A 19,109-nucleotide genomic window follows, 5' to 3' on the forward strand; every position below is an offset into this window, starting at 1 on the left:
TAAGAAAAGAAGGACCACTCATTAGACCCCAGAAACATAGCCTAAAATGGGACCAAGGAACATGACCTGCAACCCCATCTGTGGGGGATACCACAAACTGTGCAGGAGAGAGCTGTTTGAAAAGAGGGACTGACGAATCCTGAAAGTGATGAAAAAGGACGTTTTTCAAAATAGACAAACTCTTACTACCTTAATATGCATGCACTTGGCCTTGTTACGTTACTGCCTGATGGGTACTAAGGCACAAAGCCTGCATGGCTGCTCCGAGCTCTGGGTCTCATCACAGGTCCATAAAGACCTTCATCAGCTCCTTTTCTGCCTTCTGCAACACCCTTGTAATGTGTTTGAGGGTTTTAAACAATCACAAGCCTTAGAGAGGTTTAAACATTTAAAACCTATTAACGCTGTACATTAACTCAAGTTCATTCCAATTTGAGGCCTTAAATCACTTTAGAGCATAATGCAAAATTTAACTAAAGGCACAAGTAGGAACAAGAGCATATATGTGTGGTGTGGGAGGCATGGCAGAGGAGGGACTGACCTTGTCACACTGAGGCTTGCTTCAAAGACTTTCATAACCAATTTACAGCATCTCTTGATACAAAGCAGCCTTTGTCTCCATCTGGAGGTCAATCCATATAAATAAATTCTTAGGGGTCTGCAAAGAGTTTTGCTGAATTCATAAGTTCCTCTGCAGTCATCACTAATTTAGTATCTCCAGCAGGATTAAAACATGATTGGCATCTCATTTTTTCCAGTGATCCAACATTTTTTCAATTATAAATACTTTTCAAACTGGCAAAAGGTATTAAGCCTTTATGAAGACTATATTTATGCCAAACTCCACAGCTCAGATTACAGCCACCTGTAGACCTCTGTTTTTGTAAAGATCACGTGCTGTTGCTTAAGAATTGTATGCATACACTTGTGCACACACATATGCATTTGCATTTGCCTTTCCATATGGAAATAAAGGTTTTATGTAAACTTTCTAACGCTATTCCTTTTGGGAAAGAAGCACAAGAAACTGGATTTTCAAAGAATAATGTGGAAAAGAAAAAAATAAATATGATCACAGAAAGTATCTTCCATCTTCAGTGTTGTGATTGATCATGTCACCACAAGTGAACATCCTGAAGAATGGGTAGAGACCTTGATTATTAGTGAGAAATAGAAATTCTAGGTGCCCTGTGAGACCCACCGTATTTCCACGTGAACTCTGAAAAATGTCTTTTACTTTCTCTTTTTGTTTATCTTTCTCTTTGCCTCCTCTTGGCAGCTGCTATGGAGGTACTTCATAACTGCTTAGAAGATGTCAATCACAGAGATTTGCCTTACACTTGCTGTATTAAATTACTCCATTTTTGTTTCTTAAATTATTCAGCAGTGGAACGATTATTTTGAGATGGCGGGACCACAGTTGTGTAGAATAAACACTCTTATTTTCTACCGCTATGTGCTATTTTCAAAGTACAGTGAGTTAAATTTGGGACTCAAATGACTCAACAGCTGGTAACGATCCATGGCTGCAAATACACAGATGCCTCTGTTGTCATCTACTAACATATGCACAGCACAGGCAAAGGAAGCCCAGCACACAGGCTTGGGGATTTTGTAGACAAGACTCTTCATGGAGGCGGGGAGTGAAAGAGGATACAGTCGTGTGCAGCACATCTGTACTGACAACTGTGCTGCACGGGTTCCCAAGCCCTGTTTTGAAGTCCCACTTTCGGATGGGGTTTACATCCCTCAGTATCAGCCTGGTCGCCAGCTTCTGGACACAGCAAGTAGTGCTCTGGCAGCTGCTGGACTCTAGCAGGCACTGGCACAAGGCCCCGAGTGCGTCCTCGTCCTCCTGGCACTTTGTGACAGACCTGCATGAAGCTGGCATGGCAGGGGCAAGAGGAGGTGACTCAGGGTAAATAGTCAGTTCATCCTCTGGCTGTGGGGCTAATAAAGCAGTTTGTTGACTTACCCCTGGACTGAGGGAAGGAATATTTTGAAAATATTTCTGAGAAGGGAGGAAGGTGGAAATGATTTATAAAAGGTTGTTTCTCCCTGGATTAGAATATGAAAACAGAATGCACTCATACATTCATAAGTAGGTTGTTCTTTATTTCTTTAATAAACATCCTTTCTTGCATATCTGAAATAAAGTGTTAAATTGTGGCAGCATACCTGCATAACTTTATTTTTTCTTCCCTCTCACACATCTTTCCTGCCTGCTTATCTCTGCTGCAGCAGCCAGCACTGGAAAGAATAGGTGTTCACCTCTTCTGTGGGAAAAGGTTTGAAGCTTCTGTAACCCTGACCTATGTCCTGTGAGTATGGACGGGTTGCAAAGAGCAATGCCTCTGCAGCACTCTTAGGTGAGTCAGAAGAAACGCAAATCAGCAGCAGAAGTGGAGCTGGCAAATGGTGCTCAAATCCCCTGGACTGGTAGATCATCACTGGAGAGAAGAGAGGAGGAGAGGATGAAAGAAATTCCTGATGTTTCTGAAAGCAAATGCTAGGGCAGAAAATCAGAGAGAAAAAAAACTCCATAGCACTGCTGTATGTGTACAGTAAGACTTTCAGGCCTTTCAGTTCTAGTAAAAAGGGGATTTCAGACTCCCAAGCAAAGCCCCAAGCCCAGTATTTCATGCAAAAATGTTGCTAGGCAAAGACAAGAAATGAGCTGCTATGTGAGACCACAGATCATTTTATTACAGATCTGCATGGTGAAGCTAAATCACATGAATAGGGCATTTAGCAGCTGGAATAATTTCCAAATAGACTAATTAGAGACTGAATTATTAATGGCAAAATTTATCATTGGCTCAAAGAAAGGTTACAGCAAGAAACACACTTCAATTTGCAAAGAATAATGAATATTTGCAAGGCTAGTAAAATTATATGCTTCTCTAAGGAAACTGTTAGCAAATGGTGAAAAAACCCTAAAGTGATCCTAAAGTGCATGTCACAAGACAAAACTGGCAGAGACCAGGTAAGAGTGAAGAGAACAGGTAAAACAGTAAACAAATGCAGACATGATTTATTGCATTTATTTGCAGTAAATTTGGAACAAAATAAGCCTCTCCCTCAAGGGCTGCCTTGTTAGGCATGCAGTAAAACCCCTAACTATTTCACTGAAATGTGTTCTCAATACAAATTACAGACTTACAAAAGGAAAAGACATGAACATGTAGCTGAAGGACAGAGCTCTGATAAGGATGATAAAACATCATTCTTTGTGGGTCTTTTAATACATTTACAAAGGCAAGTGATGCAGCTTTGGCCAGGGATAATTTTGTGCTGAAGTACCAGAACAAGACATTAGAAGTGCTATTTTATATTTCCAGCTGGGACAAGGGACAGCAGTTCAGTGGGAAGGTGCACCAGGAAGGGAAGGGGAGAATGCAACCACTGCCAAAACACTGGAGCGTGCCACCACGGGGCAGCCCTGCCACCTCACTTTCCCCATGGCACGCACTGATGAGAAGGAAAAGGGTTTTGGAGCGTTTAGGTACAAAGTCAGCCCTGCCCTCAAAACTAGAAACAAAAGAAAACACTAGAAACAAAGCCACATGATGTTTCAAAACAGCAGACTGAAATGAAATCAGAGCTGAACTGGGAAAACAACAGGCTATCAGAGATTGTCTTTAAAAGCTGATTTCATAAAGCAAGTACAATAACAGAAGGTGTGGTGAGGTTGGGTTTGCATGGTTGTGGAAAGACAATAAACATAGCAGAATCTCAGATGCTGAAACAAGAAAATTCTGTGAATGAATGTGCTGGAGAGCCAGTGGAAAAACCAATACGCAGATGGATATATAGCTTGTCTGCTTACCATGATACAGGAAATATTCTTAAACAATACAATGAAGAACTGAAGGGAGGAATTCCTGACGATAGAGGAATTTGCCTTGTTAGAGTTGCCAGTGTGCCAATTCACGATGTCCCAACTCTTTGTAGTTGGAAGTAAAACTGAAATTTGACCTTGACCTGGCAATAATATTATCTACTATTGAGGGAGTAAAGACATGAACCAAATGAACTGACAGGTTTGCCACAATAGTAAAACCAAACAAGTCATTGAATACATTCAAAGCCAGAAAATGTGAGCACTATTTCATGGGAACTGATGAGGAGGTCACATCTAGACTTCAAAAAGCACAGGCATAGTTTTGGTGCAAGTACATACACTTTGGTCAAAACACAACGCATAAAATGCCCCACATGCATTTCCTCAGGTAGATGTTTAACTGCATTCCTTTTGGACTACTACTAGGTACTTGATGAGCATGACAGCATCAGGTTTGCCACAGGACTCTGACATTTGTAAGCAGTGTTACAGTTGTTTCTAACGTTCCAGAAATTATTATAAAATTACAGAATTACTAGATATCATGCCCAGTATGGAGCTTTTATTGGTGCACAGATTTTCAATAATTTGCATGTAGAGAAAACACAAGAAGCTGCAGGAGGATGTGCTTGGGGTCATGTATAATTTGAGTATGACCCACTTCTGTAATAGAATTAAACAGTCTCAAATAAGATGCATAAAATGAACTAGTCTTAGTGAAACTTAAGAGCACATTTCCAAATGGAGAAACTCTTGAAACAATAAACTCTCCCACCTTGTAGGATAAAATCATACCGACAATACTGAAATGAAACTACAACAGATAGTGCAACTCTGGGTACAGGAGGCTATGCAATAGTACCACCATGCAAAATGAGGTCAAAAATACTAAACATAATTTGCAGTATCCATCTGGCTCTGCACAAGGTGAGGGACTGAAAAAAAAATCCTACCGTGGTCAGGCAAATGCTGTCGTTCAAGATAAGGAATCCAAGTACAAATTCTACAATAAATACAGAAAATTATGCACAAGAACTTCAGAAGCCATAAGAGACCTGTGATTGCTGTTGATACAGATACATTTGGACTAAACAGAAAAGATGAATTATTAATAATTTTTAACTTGATACAAAACGTGCTGAATAACAGTGTAAAACACACTCTAAATCACAGTTTACATGTCCTGGATTCCAGATGAGCTAGTACCAGATAACGGCCTGCATTTCACAAATTACTTATTTCAGCAATTTGCTTGAGAAATTAGATCAAGCATACTAAAGCAAGTCCTTATTAGGCACTGCCACATGGACTAGCAAGAAGACTGTTCCGTAAGTATAATAAAGAACCAGAGGTCCAAAGAAACCACGTCTGGTCTTGTTAGATTATCACAACACACTTCTTAGTGCTCCACTGAGGTTTCCTGTTTAAAGAATTATAGGCAATAAGGGACAAAACACATAGATACGGTAAGCCAGGAATGTTTAAGCATTACAGAAGAGCTATTTGTCTACAAATTAAAACAGAGCAAATGCTACAAACATGGCCAAGACAAGCAGCATTGCAAATGGAAGGGAAAGTTAAATTTCAGGCTGATTATATAGCTACCAATTTAACACAGTCTCCTCTCAACTGCAATGCGGTCAGATGTCATAAGCCTCCCAAAGCATTTTTCTCATGACTGGACCAGAGAAAAAGTTAGGCAAAACTAAGGCACTCAGGTTCCATGCATTTTGAGGACCAATAGGATGATATGTTGACAGAATTTATGTCATGACAGAAGTAACAGCTTTGTATTCAAACACCATCCAGCAATAAAAAAGTTCAAATTAAGACTCCTTGGCTGTAGAAGGAATGACTATGTAACCTATGACACAGTCTGAAGACATTGATAGCTACTGACTTTTAGATTAGATGGCTCTAGTTGTGTATTTTACTAACTGACTGCTTCAGTTTGTAGATATTACTTTATGCATGTTTTCTGTTAAATCAGGAAAAGTATAGCAGTTGCCACCGACTTGTGCAAAACAAGAAAGAGAGTAACCTTTTGTAACCCTCATCCACGTGTTTATGCTGGAGCAGAAAATGTTTGATCTCCTCCCAACACATCTTTATTAAAATATCACACATCTTGACAGAATTTGGCAGATAAAATAATCTGGTGCCTCTCATTTCAATTAGTTTCAGATTCCAACTGCTGGATCTTGTTATTATTTTGTCTATGCAGTCAAAGAGCATGCTACTATCAGATGGGTTCTCCTTGCACAGGTACTTCCACACTGTGTTCAAGTCAATTATAAACCTTCTGTTAAACAGTTTCAAGCAACTGGCTTTTTGCGGCATGCTGTGCTTTCCTTGTTTTTCAGACCTTGAGTCATTCTTGCAGGTCTTCTGCAAACCTCTCCCAATCTTTCCACGTCCTTCTTCAGTATGGACACCAGATTAGGATGTCCAGAAATAGTTTTGCTTTGCCCAGAGTAACCTCACATCATGGTCTTATTGCATATTCCCATCAAAACTGGCACATTTAGCAGCTGCATTGCACTGAGAGCTCCTGCACAGCTGGATGATCCCAGCAACCATGATCCCAGAGACCTTTTCAGTGCCGCTGCTTTCTGAGAGGCAGCCTCTCGTTCTGCAAGGATGACTGATGCTTTTTGTTCCCAGCTGCATGACCTTGGATCTGTCTCCATTGAAACGCATATTGTTTGAGCACACCAAAAGATGGCTTTGTAAGCTATAAGTGACCCATCCCATTATGCATGGTTCCACTGAGTCTTATTTCACCTGAAAACTTTTACCAGCCATCTTTCAAATCACTGACAAACAAATAGCATTAAGCCAATAGGTAATCTCTGCAGCTGTGCTAGAAACTCTCCCATATATAGTGATAATTTCCAATTAGTAAATAAGATTTAGCTAATTTCTAATAAATTTAAGTTTTCTGTATTTACTTAGTATAGTCCTAATGTTTTAATCTGAATGTTGTCGCATATTAGAGCAAAATAGCCCCCTGTGCAAACTAAGTTTTTAATTACATAAGAAATACCAAGGTAATTTGGCAGACCCATTGCCCATAAAGTATTGACACCCACAACAAACCATGTACAGACATCCACACATAGACCAGTATGTGCTTGCACAAGGTACTAGCAGACTTCAAATGTGTTTGTGGGCACTGAGAAACCTAATGTCTCTGTCACCAGCACCAACAGCTCTGGAACATAACTACTTGTTACTCGAGCACTTAACTCCTCTTCTGGGACTACAGAAGCTTTCCTGTACTTCACACACTTAGCTGTGTCACACCACAGTACAGATGAACAGGCGACCAATGCATCGAAGTGATGATCTGCCTGGGGGGCAAAACCCCAGCCAAACAAAAACCACCAGCAGAGAAAAGAAGAGAGAACAGAAGTGGTGCTGTTCACTTTGAGACATTCACCCTGCACCGTGTTTGGGACTTGACTCTTACACCCTTCATTTCAAGTAACTGTGTGCCATGAAACCTGCTGATGACCCGGAGGGCTGGTATAGTAGAAATGGGAAGAAGCTCAAAAGCACAGAGTGCCAGGGCATGTACCTGGGGAGTAATAAACAGAACCTCTGCTGTAAATTGGGAGATCATCAGCAGGAAATTACAAAGAAGGAGAAAGGCCTGGATGTATTATCCAACTGAAGGATGACTGTGGGTCTCCAGTGTGACATAGCATGAAAAAGGCAAATACAACCACAAAATACTTCAGGCAAAGGATTTCCAGCAGAGAAAGGGAACTGTCACATCACTTATACCAGGCATTGATCGGACCTTGTTTGGGAATGGTCCTTCTCATCTGTATTTGAGAAAGGCAAGTACCAACAAGAACAGGTCACAGAAAGGGCTGTTGGACTGATAATTGGTCTTACAGAGGAAAGTCTACAAGAAATACCATATGTAGAGTGGGAAAAGGAAAACAGAGGATACCGTTTCTCTTCATAGGTACATCAGAGAAAGAAAGGAGACACATAAACTAAAGGTTACATTTGACTCAAGAACAACTGATGAGGAATAAATATAGGTTAAAGCTTTGAGCCCAGTTTCTCGTTATCAAAGTACAGTGTCCCACTATGGAATCGGATAGTGGTGGGAATAACATCTGCATAATCTTCAGATTTTTATTACTAAATTTATTAAGCTTATTAAGGCTAAGGGTGACAGTCTTATTTGCAACAATAGAGCACTGGACTAAACAACTCAGAAGGCCATTTCCAGTCCTGTGTCTTATCGATACTGTTTTGTGATAGAAGTGACATGTAACTATGGTTGGGTTATCCTTGAGGTACTCAGAAGGAGCTCAGAATGAAACCAAGTCCAGATCACCTAAAACAAGTCTGAAAACATGTTTTCAGTGACTTAGAAAAGGAGAGACATGTGGAAAGAGGGAACATGAAAACAAGGAAAATACATTTCTTCAAACACCAACATCCTTACCTCCCATGAGGAAGAGAAGCCCCGCCACATACTGCATAAGGCCTCGATCCCAACAGCACCCCAGCACCCCGATAATCCATCCAAAGAGGATGATGGCCACAGCCATGCCCATGAAGCCAGCTGTCATCCTGCGCAGATCTGCAGTGGGGAAGACAGAAAAAACCCATGTGTGTGAACAGTGATAAATTAGCATAATCAGAGGTTCATAACAGTTTTAACCCAAAATGCTCCTGATCTGCAGTCTTCAGTGTGTTGGCATGGGATGATTTCAGTAAGGATGGTTCAGAGGGAGCACAATCCATACGTTAAGATACTAGCTTGGCCTGGGGAGAAAAAGCTGGTGACCATTTCACCACACAGTGAAGCTCAGTGCAGATGCACCCAAGTGACTTGTGACAATTTGCTCAGGAACTAGAAGCTGTAAAATGCCCTCAGTGCAACTCTGTGCCTAATAGCTCTAGTCTCTGGGTACTAGCACAATGTCTCTTTAAATCCTGTCTTCTCATCTCCATCCATTACTCCACTGCATCCAAGGGATGTACCTGCTCAAACTCACGTGCAAAGCGGTGCTTTGCTCCAGCACAGACATGACGGGGGATTCACTTCAGTTCTGACCCCCTGTGTGATCTTGGGCAAAGTCACTGAGCCCCTCTGGGCTGCAGCTTCCCATGTGTAAGTTGGGCCATAGTGCTTTGCTGTCCAGTGGTGTGTGTGTGAAACCTGGTACCTCCAGGATGGTGAGGCACACAGATATCCTGGTGTCAGAGATAATAAATGCACTGCAGATACACAGCTGGGGCATAGAACACTTTATTGCCCTCTCTGGTATCTAGACGGTGACCTTGTCGGATGATTTTTCGCAAGGACATGTTTAAGTGCTCCAGGGAACACTGAGAGTAGGAGGAGGGCAGGGGGGTAGAGTGAAGCATTTTGTGCTCTGCAGGTAGGGACTGAGTACCACATCTGACATGGGTGCATTTATTTCATAAATAAAGGAAAAAGATCCCCAAGACCTAATGTAAGAAACTCTTAAATTAAGACCTGGATGTTTCACATATTTGCCTTCTGCAAAAATGCTACAAAAAGGATGGGACTACTGGGATCCCTCCTCCTGCATGTGCTGGGGAAAAAAGTCTTCACAGCTGTTTTGATGTGAAATCTGGGCAGGAAGACCACCTGGCAACAAAAATAGCAAGAACTATGAGAGCTAAAGAGCATCTTTACGCCCTCAAATAATGGAACAGATGGGGGCATGTTCACTAACATTTGATTGTTCCCTGTCCCCCCTCATGCATGCACAGAAAGTTTAAGCAGTGATATGGCAAGTGTATATGTGAAGGGAAAATTCCAGCCAAGTCAGCTCTCCAAACATTTGCTTCCTTCTTGAAACAATTTTTTTCTTTTTTTTTTTTTTTTGTTTTTTGCATAGCAATGATTTCATTTTCTTTCAAGAAACAGAATGCTTATGACAGGGTGAGGAAGATTTGAAAACCGTGAATCATCCACCAGTCTCTGTGGCAGCTTTTCTCCTTGGCTGGCCTTTGACTGTTTCTCAATTTCTGTTATTTTTTACCCTTTTCCCACAGTGGATCTAAAGGACCACCAATACCAGCAGTGCTGATTCAGTGAAATTTGTGAACAGTCGTAAATTAGCATCATCAGAGATTTATAAAACTCCTTATCCAAAATGCTAAGTGTCCACAAGGTCTAAAGGTATGTTGGGACCGAATGACTTGACTCAGTGGAAGGCAGCATTTATTATAGTAATTCTTATGCAAGATGGAGTTGCAGAACGCAACCCCTCCCTTGAAACTACAACCAGTTCCTGTAGATTATCATGGGTTTTTACAAGGAGTCCCTCCGACAACATAAAGATTACCAGGCCTTCAGCCCACCAGGGTCCTTTTAACAAGATACACATCTTAAAATTAATATATTTATCTTAGGGTTTGTGACTGTCCCATAAAAAAACAAACAAAAGCTCCCCACAAAGCATTTGAATATGTTCAAGGAGGTCTGGTGCAGAAAAAAAAATGCACCTCCTGCAGAGACTCGTACTTCCCACAGGCAACACTAGTATCTGTTCCTTGGGAATTTCTTAAGAGTGCTTTCTAAAACAAGCAGTAAATGTAGGCATCTTTGATGGCAGAGTGTCTTCCAACATTTCAGTCTGTGAAGGCCTGGGCTCAATTTGAAAGATTGATAAAAACATAAAATGTTTATTGTTTCCTATGTCATCTTCAATAACAGCACAACACGTCTCTGAGAAGCGCTGCACAGCTGTCTGTGTCAGCTCTACAAAACCCTTCCATTTTAACTTGCGACTGCTGACTCTGGGTAACAGCACTTGCTTGTCCTAATGGAAACATACCCTAACAACCTGCTTTTAATGAGCTGAATTTAAATAGCTTTATTCAGCTGCAAGATGCCAGTAACTCCTCAGACCTACCCCAATGACTAGCTGATGGAACCAGTTTTCATAGGTCCCGGAGGGGATCACAAGCATCCCCAAATCCTATATACCAAAATAAGAAACAGTTTTGACCCCACTAAAATCCGTGTGAATTTTGCCATTGAACAGAAGAGCTGAAGTAGCAGGACCAAGACTTCTACGTCCAATTTTGAGGTTTGTTTCACTTGTCCTCTCTTCCTGATGGAACCTGAAGTTCCCTTTCTGACAACACAGCAAAATCCATCAGCATCCTAACTCTGGGCTTACATTATCTCTTGAAAAAAACAGAAAGCTAACATCTGACACACTTAATACCACATATAAAAGAATTCAAAACTGAAATTCTTTACGAAATCTTACTTCTCGCAAGTTCAGTGTGCTTATTTTAAGATTACCAGTTGCAAATCTGCTCCTCACAAGACCATCCATTAGGGCTTATCTGAAGTAAATAAAATATAGTTTCTTTTCTATTCAAAACTATCTTGTCTTTTGTCCTACCATAACCTTCCTCGAGGGCAGCCCTTGCAAATGGCAGTGCTGGGAAAGGGGGTTGCAAAGTTGGTTTCATAAACAGCCTATGCTTGTCCAGCAGCATCTTCCCTGTGCTCCTCACCTGTCAGAGCCCACAGGAAGCTGAGGTCAGTGCTGGGAACAAGTCTCTTCAAAGTGATTCTTTTGTGGGAAAGTACTTAATGTATGTAACCGAATCATTACCCTCAGGCTATTTAGTGAGGAGACGGCCAGGGAACAGGAGCCTGTGTTCTCTGGACACAAACCCCTATTAGTGGTACTTTTTATGATTACTGTTCTGTTGTTGTGGTGCTCGACATGGAAAGGACAGCAGAAAAGCAAAGATTTGCGTGGTGTACTCGAGGCAAAATATAAATTCCTTCTGCTAATTTAGAAGCAAGGGATGCCATATAAATAAACAATAGCTCATCAGTACAAATTGATGGGGTTTTGTCTGAGTTTGATTGGCATTGGTAAGACCTTTCCTGAATACATCCTGCAAAGGTAAAAGGGGTCATGCTTTGTCATGTAATACCACTTTATGACATTTGAGCACATCCTGGGTTTGTTGTCTCATTTTTCTGAATTTGCTTTATTTATTTTTGGACTACGAAATGAATGGTTCTCTACACTCTTTCTTTCTTCAAAAACCTCTCTGAGTAACCACAGCATCTCAGGACCATGGCATAACAGTCTCAGTCAACTGTAGGAGTGACTACGCCAGCAAAATGCATTGTTGAATCTTATGCAGCCAAATGGGAACTGCAACAGCAAATGTACATTATCTTAGCTCACTCATGTGCACTGCTTAGCTGGTTCTACAGCTGATCCTCTCCTGGACACCCATCCCAAGTTCTCACACTGTAGCAAAGTGCACTGATTGCAGGGGTACTATGAAACCCTCTTCTCCACCATCTAGTAACCCAAACTTTTAGAAATGTAGTTACAGGGTGCAAGTAAGGAAGGTGTTACATTGCTTGTTCTCTAAGACCTATAATACAGAAGCTGATTTTCAATGCCTTGCCTGTATGACTAGTAGTTTCAATGATCTACTACATGGACTTAGGTGTCACCATCATTTGTGGGTGAAAGTGCATTATTATCTTTCCAATCATGTTTTAGAGACAACATCTTCATCCCATTTTCTATTTTATATTAACAGACTAAAAGCTATGTGTGAGTATCTTCCCCTTGGGAGTCCTTTCCATGCCTAGCACTGCTACAGGTGCTGCTGCATGTAAAAGGCAAGGAACTCATTCCTGACTCAAAAACAATGTGGATCATCAGGCAAGGAATACAGACATCATGTTCATGTAGGCTGGAAACAACAAATTTCTTGATTGATAACATTGGAGAAGGGACAGGGGATGAAGTAATCCAATTCCCATGACTGAAACTGAAATGGTAAATTTGAAAGCCACGAGCTTCGTGAATCGTGATGAAAAGAGGAACATTAGCATTTTAGACAACCTCCTTAAAACAGAGACAGATTCTCAACACGCATTTCCTAAAAGCATTGTAGTCTTCTGCTGGAGAATATTAACTCTAAAGGCTTTCTGAAGATAAAGAAAGGTGGAAGAGCTGATTAAGATCCATTTATTTCTAAGCAGCATGTGGTGGAAGGTTCTGTCAGTTTGCAAATGACCCTGTCCTTCATTTCACCCTGATATCTGTCCATCTGTATTTGTTATGAGCAATGAAGTAATTCATGCTGGTTGTCACATTGTGGAAGAAGTTTCACACCCCAGCAGCTGCAAACATAACATGTTCTGAATCAGCATTGCTTCTTGAAAATTTCAAAATGCCTTTTTGACTTATGATGTTCTGTCCTCTTCCTTGAAATTGCAAGTCATCTTTCTAAAGCAAGGGCTTGGTTTTCATGTTGATATTTCTCCATCTTCCTTTCGACAGAGAAGTTTAATAATACTTCCAAAATATTAGAGATTTCTTTCCTCACAACACATAGAGGAAGGAAAAATATGAGCCTCTTGTGAAAGATGGGGAAACCAAGATGAGAACGGTCAACCTGCCCATGACTAGGTGAAAAGTTTCTGGAGGAGCACATAATTGCATCTATATTATCAGACTTTCTGGTCAGCCCTTTAACCACACAGCACTGATTTTGCTTTCAGAACTCCTTGTTCTCAAACATTTGTTACCAGATCAAACCACAGTACTTGTTATCAGACCATCAGAAAGTGCAAATAGAGTTTCAGATAGTCCATCCTACATCTCCTCCTTTCTTCTTCCAATAGAGAAAGGTCCATGGGGACTAAGGATCCTGAAGTCTGTACTCAGAATAGCTAGAACAGCTTAGAAGACATTCTGGGTATAGCACCATCTTTTCCTGAGATGTCCCAACAAAAGGGGAAACTGAAAAGGAAATCACAAAGGTATTTCTATGCCCCTCTGGGACCAAATGTCAGAATACAGTATCGCCACAAGCAGAAATAGACTGGGATAGCATAATTCTTTAGCATCATCCTTCATTGTAGGTCACTTTGATCTATACCCTCCTGTACCAGATTCATTTTCATTTGTCTTTACCAGTGTGGGATTAGAAACATTTGGACTTGAAAAGAGTCTATATCACTCCTTTATCATCTTTTTCCAAACAAATATATGTATTGGAAATTGTTCAAGAACTGCACAGAGCCTAAGAGCACAATTTACCAGATTTCACTAAGCTCTGTTGAAATGACTTCTCTTTCAAAGAATCAGCAGCGCAGGGGTACCTTTCTCTGACATCATCCCTTCTCTTACCTCATCCCAAAACTTCACGGGGGGGAAGATGTAAAATTGGAAGATGCATCTTACTGAATGCCAGTCCTAACAGCTCCCAGCTACAATGAACAGGTGAGTATTAATGCAGGTGATTTTGAGTGGCACCTTCTGGCTCTTACGATTCTCTCTGCACAGCTTAAAACTGTATTTTAAATGAGGTTGGCAAATAGAGGGTGAGGTTTTAATCTTTTCTTTCTGCTTCAGGTATGGAGAGATAAGAAAAGAAATATGCATTAGTCTACCTGAGACTCAGTTAAAATCTCTGAGTGCCTTTTACTGAATCATATGGCAACCCAGTCTTCAGTTTAAAGATTACTCTCTCTGATTTACAATCACAATAAGTGCAACCCACTTCAACAAAGTAACAGTGGATTATATTTATGTCTAAGTACTCTGCACCAGAGAGTGACACAGAAATACGCATGTCACAAACACATACACTAAAACACAACCCTCTCAAAGCAGAGAGAAGAGCAGCAGAAGGTCCTCACAAAAAGAGACACTGGGACTCTGAAGGATTTAGGTGAGCCCTCCTATCACAAGAAGTGCAATGGTGTTTATAAGATACATGCATAACTTCTCCTAAACCAAAAAATCCCATCACGTTCTCTTGACTAGAGTTTGTTGGTTTTGTGATGGAGTGTGAAGTTTTCATTGCCAGCATGTATGAACTCGCCTGTATGGAAATGCTGATAGGAAGCTTCACAAACTGGCTGTGGTCTGTGCTAATCAACATGTCCCTCAGGACAGGGTGTAGAATGGACACACTGACACATGATTTATTCTTGTCAGGACAGACCATCTATCTGGATTTCCTCCATCAGAATTCTTAAGTGTTCTTACAGGTATTTAAAACAGAAACAACACAAAAGCAAGGTGCCAGGTGTGCACTGCTGGCACTTCAGCCTGCCTGCCTTCATAAGAAATCCCACAGAGTCAGAGGGGCAATAAAGTCCTGTCTTCTACAAAGGCTGACACCTTCAGAGGTTCATGCTGACAAATGGCAAACTCCACATGACACTGCAATTTCTTGTCTCTGGTGAACCTAAAGCACCACAGAGGGAGGGAGTGTCCCAGACCATTGTCTGAAAGCAATTCCTCTGGTATTTGGGAAAATTATAGGGGCTCAAGAAATTCTGCAGTGGCTGAAAGCACCATCTGGAGCTTGAATATCAAGTCTTGATTTTACTCTTGCCTTTTGCTTGTGTAGAGCAGAGGGGAGACAAAAGAGAACCCCTAGATAATAAGGGAGAGATTTAAGGAGGCAACAGAGAAGGAAGGAAACAAAGCTTGTTTAAGTGCAGGGGGGAAAAGGCAAGAAAAAGCATCTTGTGTCACTGAAAAAATGAATTTGTCTGCAAGAGACTTTATGATATGGATATTAGAGACATCAGTGCATAAAGGAGACATTTGCACTGCAGAAATTTGACACATCAGATGCAGTTCTATTGTAGAAGGCAGAAAACCTATGTTAGGTCTTGGGAGACAGATGTCTGTGAATACCATCCCATAGAAGGGTGCAGCCTTTTGCTCCAATCCTATTTCCCCTTCTGCTGAAGAAGAAACTTTGGCCAGAGAAGATAAAGGGTATTTTACTATCTGCTATTGCTACTCAGCTCTGAGTGACAGCAGACTAGGAAGGAAACAACAAGCTTTGCCCTTACAACCCCTTATGTAGTGCGCCAGAGTAGCTGAGCCTATACCAAAGCGTTACTCCACTGTACTCTACCATACCCTATCCTACCCTACCCTACTCCAAGCCATTCCCTCCCTTTCTCTGATTCTGGAGAGACCTTTTTTCTCAGAAAGTACCTGAAGTTGATAATTTCTACTTATTCAGTGATGTTCAAGAACTGATTTTGAAGAGTCTTTCTCCCTCCAGATTTACTACCTGGGCTTTTAGCACTGCAATATATGATCATCTAGGAACACTTCCAAGCTTCAGTCCCAGCAGAGTACACTTGCAATTTGCGCAGTCAACCCTTTCATCCCTCCTCTCCCTCTCTCATTCCCTAGAAATAGGGAAGAAAGTCTGAGGCACCTGCATTTTTGTCCGTCCTTCTTCATATTCATAACTTTAATCTTTCCTACTCCTGCTAGGTGAGGCCACACAAAGCAAACATTTCCCAGTTGTAGCCATGCCAAGAGGCTTTTCATTACACAGCTTTTGTGCATTATGCAGGTGTTGAAGAATTTGAGGTACATGTAATAAAATGCCTTCTGCTCAATTTCACTGTGAACTTTAGGACTTTATCAGATCAGAGCTGTGCTTTTTTCATTTTTCTCCCTTCCTGTTCCCTTGAAGAACTCAAGGATTACACACTTCTTTATGCTGGTCACTGCTTACTTTAAGCGACCTCTCCTTTGAGCGACCACACCACAAGTATGATCTTGCTGAGGAGGAAGACACAGTCCCTCAGCACCACATTAGTCTGACCAGAGGGATCATTCCTGGAGGATGTGAGGCACCATGTCCCTGCACCCAGCACCTCCAGCCCCTGTGGCAGTGGGAGATGCCACGTGGAAAGCTCAGCTTTCTAAATGGAAAATTTCCTGCATTTTCCAATGGTCTGGAAGAAAGCTACGATGGACTCTGGGTTTCAGGGCAAAGGCAACACCCTTCATTGTAAAGTGCTTCCAGTGCTGGTATGACACCACTGAAGACTAGGTACAGAGCACAGGAGGAAATGCAGAGCAGGGCATCGGGGCAAGCTTCACTATGCAGCCCTGCCAGGGTGTCACAGGTACCTAGAGATGCCTTGGGGCCAAGTGGTCTCTCCAGCATCCCTACTTGCAAGGCACTGAGTATCTAGAACAAAGAGCCCAGTGAACTCTGCTTTCCCTGAAATCAGTGGGAGGGTTGGGTGCTTCAAAGCTTTCCTCTGAAAATCAGACTTCGTCCTGTCTCCCAGGGGTGCCATGGAAGTCACTTCACCACTTTTTCTTCAGAGGCATTTAGATAATAATGGTGTACAGAGTACAGTAATGGATGTGTGAAAATAATCTGGATACAGAAAGACCTATTATATATAGTGATGGCTTTATTGTCTAGTTTACAAAAGTCTCCTTCCACAGTGAGTAGACTCTGCCCTGTTACACTCTGCTTTTACATGCCAGCCACCACTGCAGTACCTACATGACCACTAAACACATGGAAGTTTATTAAAGCTTAATCTTCAGTTGGTATCTCTTGAACCACTTCTTGCAAAGGAGGCCAGGGCTCATCAGGGCCAGAAGGAAGCAGAAGTAAAAACAGAAACACTTTTTTCCTCCCTTTTTCTTTCAGTGAAAAGAGAAGAGGACAAAAACAGACGGAGAATGGAAGAGAGCAATGAGGAAAATTAAAGAAAAGTTTGTATTAAAGATGACAAATGGAGTGCGACAGGAAGCAAGAAACGTAATTGTTGTAAAATCCCATATCAGGCAGTATTAAGGGTCTTTTGTAAAACGTAGATTTACCCTAAACTCCTCCTGAAGATAAATCAAGTTGGAGGTATGCAGGAATGGACTGCAGGAGGGGTAATACAGAGAGAGACTTAGTAATGCCTCCTCTGTTTTACCTTCTTCCCTCTTCATTTGACTTCCCTCCTCTGCTGCCCAGCCCAACACCAAAGCCTTGCTCACATTCAAGGGAAACTAAAACATTATCCTAAAGGTTTTTCTTCCCTTTCAGCCCCTACCCCAACCACTGGTGCAATATTATACAGCACAAGCCTGAGAATAATCCCATCATAAAGCATTCAGAGGAGCAGGTATGATAAATGGCCAGCATGAAAAGGGCTGGAGGTGGAGGGATAGTATCTCTGCTTTATCAGTGCCCCAGCACTCTGCTCAAACATACTCATTCCCACAGACCCCAGCATTAAACATTTTAATTCAGAAACTCTGAAAGGTGTATTCTTGTTTTAAAAAAATCCCAACATTTAATGCAAGTGAGTCTGGGCTGGGGGCTGGGAAGAGAGGAAGGAGGATGGGGGAGAAGGAGGGAGGAAGTATAGAAAGACATTTAAAGCTGTGAGAAAACACTCTCCCTTATGGAGAAATTTTGATTTTGAAGTTTACTCTTCTATTAACATTTAAATTGAAAGGCGTTTCTTCCAAGCTCCACATAGGAAACCAGAAAATCTGCATTTAAATAGATACCATTTAAAAGTGGGGAAAAATATGTATCACCATTGAATGCTTCTCCATTTGTCTGAAAAGAATGTCGCTTATAGATGATTATTATTTTTTTTTCCTTTTTCTTTGTGTGTGCTAAAAAGAGAAATTGGAAGTACATTAAAATTCTGCTTGGCACGAGAAGGAGGCGGGGGGATGGCTGCTTAATTGCCCAAAACCCAGGTTTTGAGCTTAGATATTCTACGGGGGGGAGGCCCTCTGGAACCTGCAGGAGGCAGTCCAGCGTACAGCCAGGGATAAGGCCAAGAGGGTCTTCTCTTGGCTGGTCCTGGTGCCTGAGGGGCTGCACATTCCTACTGAAATACCCACCTTGCTGGGGTCATCATCAGGGCCCCCAGTCCTGGCTGGAGAATAAGACCTTCCACAGTTTTGTTAGACACCTCTGTACCTTCAGGGTACCATCTAGAAAACAGGGTCATGCACCTCCCCTGAAAGCACCTAAGCACAGCTGTTATGTGTGGTGTTAACTGGGGTATCATAGGAGGAGAGCGCACAGACAGTCAGTGGGGCTTGCGGGGTGGGGGGGGGGGCTGTGCTCAGAGGGTTTGGAGAGAAGTCCTGGGGCAAGAAGAGATGGCCACATGTTGATCCACATTTCACATCACGCTCTCATCTTGTGAGTTGGTGCCTGGGGTTCTGCACAGCCCATGACAAACCCAGAAACCTCGTATAAGATTTGGATCTGGTGTTTTGCACAGTGCTACCTCCTCTCCTGCAGCAAAAGCAACAAGAACGAGAAAGCAAAAGCAGCCTCCTGAGCAGGCGAGAGCTGAAATCTCCAACACACACTGAGCAAGGTGGAAAGCTGGAAATTAATAAAGGGAATATCGCCACATTGCATGCAAGTTTTCCCTACCTTCTACCCTCACCTG

The 19,109-nt window shown here is 41.8% G+C and overlaps 1 protein-coding gene across 1 annotated transcript in view; it reads right to left on the minus strand.

Annotated features, from left to right (window-relative positions):
• Nucleotides 1-19,109, minus strand: part of TMEM178B (transmembrane protein 178B) — a 226,866-nt gene that overhangs the window by 9,356 nt on the left and 198,401 nt on the right. Inside the window, exon 3 of the mRNA XM_074871793.1 lies at nucleotides 8,313-8,450. Coding sequence (XP_074727894.1) covers nucleotides 8,313-8,450 — 138 coding nt within the window. The remainder of the gene's footprint in view (nucleotides 1-8,312; nucleotides 8,451-19,109) is intronic.

The sequence above is a fragment of the Strix uralensis genome, chromosome 5 (genome assembly GCF_047716275.1).
Source record: "Strix uralensis isolate ZFMK-TIS-50842 chromosome 5, bStrUra1, whole genome shotgun sequence".
Classification (NCBI taxonomy): Eukaryota; Metazoa; Chordata; class Aves; order Strigiformes; family Strigidae; genus Strix; species Strix uralensis.